The sequence below is a fragment of the Egretta garzetta genome, unplaced genomic scaffold (genome assembly GCF_000687185.1).
Source record: "Egretta garzetta isolate BGI_Z169 unplaced genomic scaffold, ASM68718v1 scaffold131, whole genome shotgun sequence".
Classification (NCBI taxonomy): Eukaryota; Metazoa; Chordata; class Aves; order Pelecaniformes; family Ardeidae; genus Egretta; species Egretta garzetta.
The window spans coordinates 76,431-80,777 of record NW_009258478.1 but is presented as its reverse complement, the minus strand read 5'-3'; the positions used below and the strand labels follow the sequence as shown (position 1 = coordinate 80,777).

The following is a 4,347-nucleotide window of genomic DNA, read 5'->3' as shown; positions in this document are numbered from 1 at the left end:
TCACAAGGAACAGTTATTTGTGACCACAGGTACTGGCATCTGCGCTGCACGGAACTGGATTTCGCTGAGGTTCGTGACTACTCACAGCTCTTGTGACCGTGCTTCAGGTAGCAGCGGTAATTTTGAACCAGCTGGGTGAGGATCACTGGAGTCCCAAATTCCAGGACTGTTGGAGCGTGAGCTCCGCACAACCGATGCTACGTGTCTGTCTGCTCCTGAGGGATCCCAAACCCCAGGGGGATCCCAAACCCCAGCGGTGGGGTTTGTGCAGCTGGGTGCGAAGGGGGAAGCGGGAGAGAGCTCGTGAAGCGGAGCGGCCAAACGGGCGCTCTCAGCCTGGTGAGGACGGAGCCTTCACAGGGCGTTACCAGCCGTCTGTCTGTCTGTCCGTGCTGAAGAACGGAGAGTGGAGCCTGCCCTTGGAGACAAACAGCGAGGCAGAGCGGGACTCAGCTGGGTGCCCAAAGCCAAACTGGTGAAGAGTCTCCTGGGGCAGCAGAACCCCAAACCATCGGTCGCAGAAGCTGGACGTTCCTGCTTGTGGAAACCAGGAGCTGTAAGAAGCCATTTCCTCGTGTGGAATCTGCCCAGGAGAAATCTGGGATGTGGGAGACAGGGCGGCTGGCTTCATTTTCGTGCTTGTTTACTAGTAAACATGGATCAGATGTCATCTCTCTCCGTTGGCAGCAGGGTGGCCAAACAGAACCCAAGCTGCCCTCGCTGCCTGCGGCTGACTGAGCCTCGGTCGGGCTCGTGTTGTCAGGTTGAAGGGACGAGGGGCAAAGCTTGACTTGCCCACCGCCCTCCGAGAAATGGCTCGCTGCCCTGGATCTGTGTCGCTGGGCCGGCGGCTTACTGAGGTTGCGTTGGGTACGTTCTGAAACCGTTTTAATTCTTCAAGTGCCATGAAAGAGGGGCATGCTGGATATGTGGAGTTGTTCATAACAAACTTTTATTGGTTCAGGTGCTGTGCAAGCATTTGGTGCTCTCTGGAGGAGTGGATTACGAGTCCCAGTTCTTCCGCAGGAGATGGCTGCAGATGATTTGCGTTCTCTGTTTCTGTAACAAGTTTCTTTTTCTTCCACAGAAGCGTCACCCGTCAAGAACAGGCCAAAACCAGAACTGGTGGCAGCGTCTTAACTCCTGCTTCTGGGGATTCCCCCACATAACTTTCACCCAGGACAGTTTGCCATCCCAGCGTGTGCTGGGAACAAGCAATGCCTCAGCAGCATCCCAGCTGTGCTGGGCCGATCGTGGAGCAGGATTCCCTGTGCAGGGTGGGGAACCTCAGCTGATTATTGCTCTTGTATCAAGATTATTTTCTAGTGCTTTCTTTTTTTGTAACTTAAATTCTGAACTCACTCAGCTGCGCTGTCTCGGGATTAAACAACAACTCCAAAACTTCCGAAGCCAAATGCTTTCTTTAGGTTTGATTTCAGTGGCAAATCTGCCTTTGCTCGGACGGAATCCCCAGGAAGCCCCACCCTGGGAGCCGTCCTGTGTTTGAACCGCCTGTCCTGGACGTGGGCTGGGTGAGAACGAGCCACTGCCCTCGGGAGCCCCCCGGGCTGTGCTGGTGTCTGCACTCCTCTCATCCCTTTGCTTTTCCTCTTCTGATTCTGTCTGTGGAAGGGCTGCCGGTGTCTCTTGTCCTCGTGTGAATCGGACTGGCCGGCGTGTGCGAGGCTGCGACGGGGCCCGGGCGGTGCAGGCAGCCTGGAAGAAGGCAGCAAGCCCGAGCTCCCGCAGGCAGCACCGCTTTGTGCTAGGGGTTGCAAACGGTTCCGTCAGCCTTGTGTGAAACCAGCTGACGCGCCGGGGTGTTCCATGCGAGCAAAGTTCAGCGCGATTGCGTGGCTTGGCGTTGCTGGCAGCGGCGCCGGTTAGGGGAGAAGCCCGCTCGCCCTGCGAGGCGGAGAGCTGGCCTTTGGCTGGGCGTGAGGCGGGGGCGGTCAGTGACGATTCCCCTTCAGATCCCGCTCTGCCTGCCTGCCTCCGGTAACCCATGGTGCTGGGGTGACAGAAATCTGATCAGCCTCTTAAAATTACAGCAAGGAGTCTTCTGCCTGCGTTACGAGCCGGGCGTCCTCCCTTGTTGGCTCTGCACCAGCATCAGAGTTCACCCTTGCAGCGTTCAGATGGGCTGAGATTGATTCTGCCTCCAGTTGCCAGCTCGTGTTTGGTATTTTCTCATAGGGTTGGAGACAGGAAAGGTCAGGCTGGGGTAAACGTGAGGCTCGTTCTGTAGCAGACGTGAGGCCTGAAGCTTCTTAAATCAACCCCCCACAGACTGTGCTCCCTCAGTAGAGGGGAGCCCGGTTCCCTCCAAGCCTGCGCTGTGGGGGACGGGCTGGTGCTCAGCGTGCTGTAGCGGGGCGCTCAGGCCGGCGGGGATGATGAAGTGTTTGGAGAGCTGCCTGGCCAGCCAGGTGGCGGGCAGATTTAGCTGTTCTTGGAAGCAAGCTTACTTGCCAGCTTGCAGATGCTCTTCAGGACACTGCAGATCTTGATTTATTACGTTCTTGAAGCCACAACCCTTAATCCCTGTTCCTGTGACAGCAGAAGAAGGACCAGAGGGTCCTTGGAGACTCTGAGTGGCTGCCTTTGGGGTTATGTGATCTGGTGCTGGACAATAATAAGTAATCCCAGAGGCTGTGCCGCTCTCCGTGCGGTGGTGGGCCAGCAGCAGCTCTGGGTCCGAGTCACGCTTTCCGTGTCATCTCCGTCTGTTACGTTCCAAAGACTGGCCGGGGCATCCTCATCCTCCCGCGGGGAGCAGGGCCTGGACCGAATCCTCGAGGCGCTTTGGAGCTGCCTTGGTTTTGGTTCCAGTGCGCTCCCGCTTAATTAATGCTTCACAACAAAGCCGGGGTCCCGTGAGCCGCGTTTGCAAAGCAGCGTGACTTCAGCAAACCAAGCACCTCCTCTGCACCGCGCAGAGCGGGTTCGGCCGATCCCTCTGCCTGTGCTGAACGCGCCGGTCGCCCCTTTGGCTGCTCGCAACAGCCAAACCCTTCGCCCAGCTTTCGCAGCCGGAGCTGGAACGGGGCAAGGCTGGATCCTGTTGTGTGGTTTGGGTTTTCTCTGGGCAGGGCTGTTGCTCCGCTGTTACGTCCTGGCTGTCGTGCAGTGCGCGCTGGTGCCACCAGAGAGAGCCTTGCCTTCATTCTGCGCGGTGCTGTCCCTGGCCAGCCTGTGGAACGTTTTTTCTTCGAGGCTCCTTGGCTCCCTTGCATAGCTGGTGTCGATGTGTTTGCCCGGACCCTGTGCAGGTTGTGGTTCGCAGGGGCGAGTGCTGGCCTCCCCCGGTGAGGTCTGGAAGGGACCTGGCCCGGGAGCACGGCTTTTGCTGCTCGCGATCTCTGTAAACCCAACAGGGCCGGCACCCATCGCCGCGGCCGAGGAGGGAGAGCGCGCCGCCGGCCCTGGGCTCGTTTTCCTCCTCGTGAGCGTCCTGGCAGCGGGAGAGACGGGAGCCAACCGTCCCGGGGAAGCCGCGGCGAGGCCGGGGAGCTGAACCCCCGGTGCTGCCTGCGCTCCCCCGCGGCGCGTCCCTGGGGTGGACGCTGGTCCGGGGAGGGAGGGGGTTCGTGCTGAAGGGGTTAATGCAGCTCCTTGCGTTGGTTAATACAGTAGAGCGGCCATTGACTGACCGAACAGGAAAGTTTGCAGCAGATTGCCAACAGCTTCCTCTCCTAATCCCTGCACCAAACAGATTGTACTGTGTCTCCTCGAGAGGAAGAGCCCGGAGTGGGGCGTGACCTCCGTGTGCTGTAACAATAAACGATCTCGAATGGTTTCACCGATTCCTCTTCCAGCCTCGTGTTTTCACAGTAAATGTTTTGGACAAGCAAGAGTTGCCTTCCTCCTCCCTCCCCTTCTTACTCCCTGCTCCTGGGAGAGATGGGGGCAGGGAATTTCAGAACAGGCTCCGTGTGTAATAGAACAACAATCCTGTTTGCCCGGATGGCCCGGGAGGGCTCCTCGGTGGCTGGCAGCAGCAGTGCCCTGACGGCCGGGGCACGGCCCGCGGGTCAGGTACGGGGGGGCTGGAGGGGCGTTGAAGAGAGCCTGGATGTTCTCTTGTTGCTGCGAAGGCAGGGCAGCCCCCGTGCCTGCCCTCCTCGCCAGCGGGCCGGGAGCCGGGGGGCTGTCAGGCAGACACCCTTGGGGCTACCCCGAGAAAGGGCTTAGGGGGAAAGGGCTCTCCTGGAGGCAGGAGTGGGGGCTGGGTCCCAAGGTGGGGCGTAGCGCAGCGTCACCTTCCCCCTCGGTCCCCGAGAGCGACGCTGTGGGTGCGGGACAAGGGACCCTCACCCAGGATGTCTGAGCCCCCGGCTGGTGTTT

General features: G+C 59.4%; 2 protein-coding genes across 2 annotated transcripts in view; both read left to right on the top strand.

Annotated features, from left to right (window-relative positions):
- Positions 1-1,382, top strand: part of CHMP6 (charged multivesicular body protein 6) — a 4,079-nt gene extending 2,697 nt beyond the window's left edge. Inside the window, exon 6 of the mRNA XM_035899287.1 lies at positions 1,088-1,382. Within this exon, the coding sequence (XP_035755180.1) occupies positions 1,088-1,140 (53 nt within the window). The 3' untranslated portion in view covers positions 1,141-1,382. The remainder of the gene's footprint in view (positions 1-1,087) is intronic.
- Positions 1,383-3,966: 2,584 nt separating this feature from the next.
- Positions 3,967-4,347, top strand: part of BAIAP2 (BAR/IMD domain containing adaptor protein 2) — a 71,620-nt gene continuing 71,239 nt past the window's right edge. The window contains exon 1 of the mRNA XM_035899190.1: positions 3,967-4,038. Coding sequence (XP_035755083.1) covers positions 3,967-4,038 — 72 coding nt within the window. The remainder of the gene's footprint in view (positions 4,039-4,347) is intronic.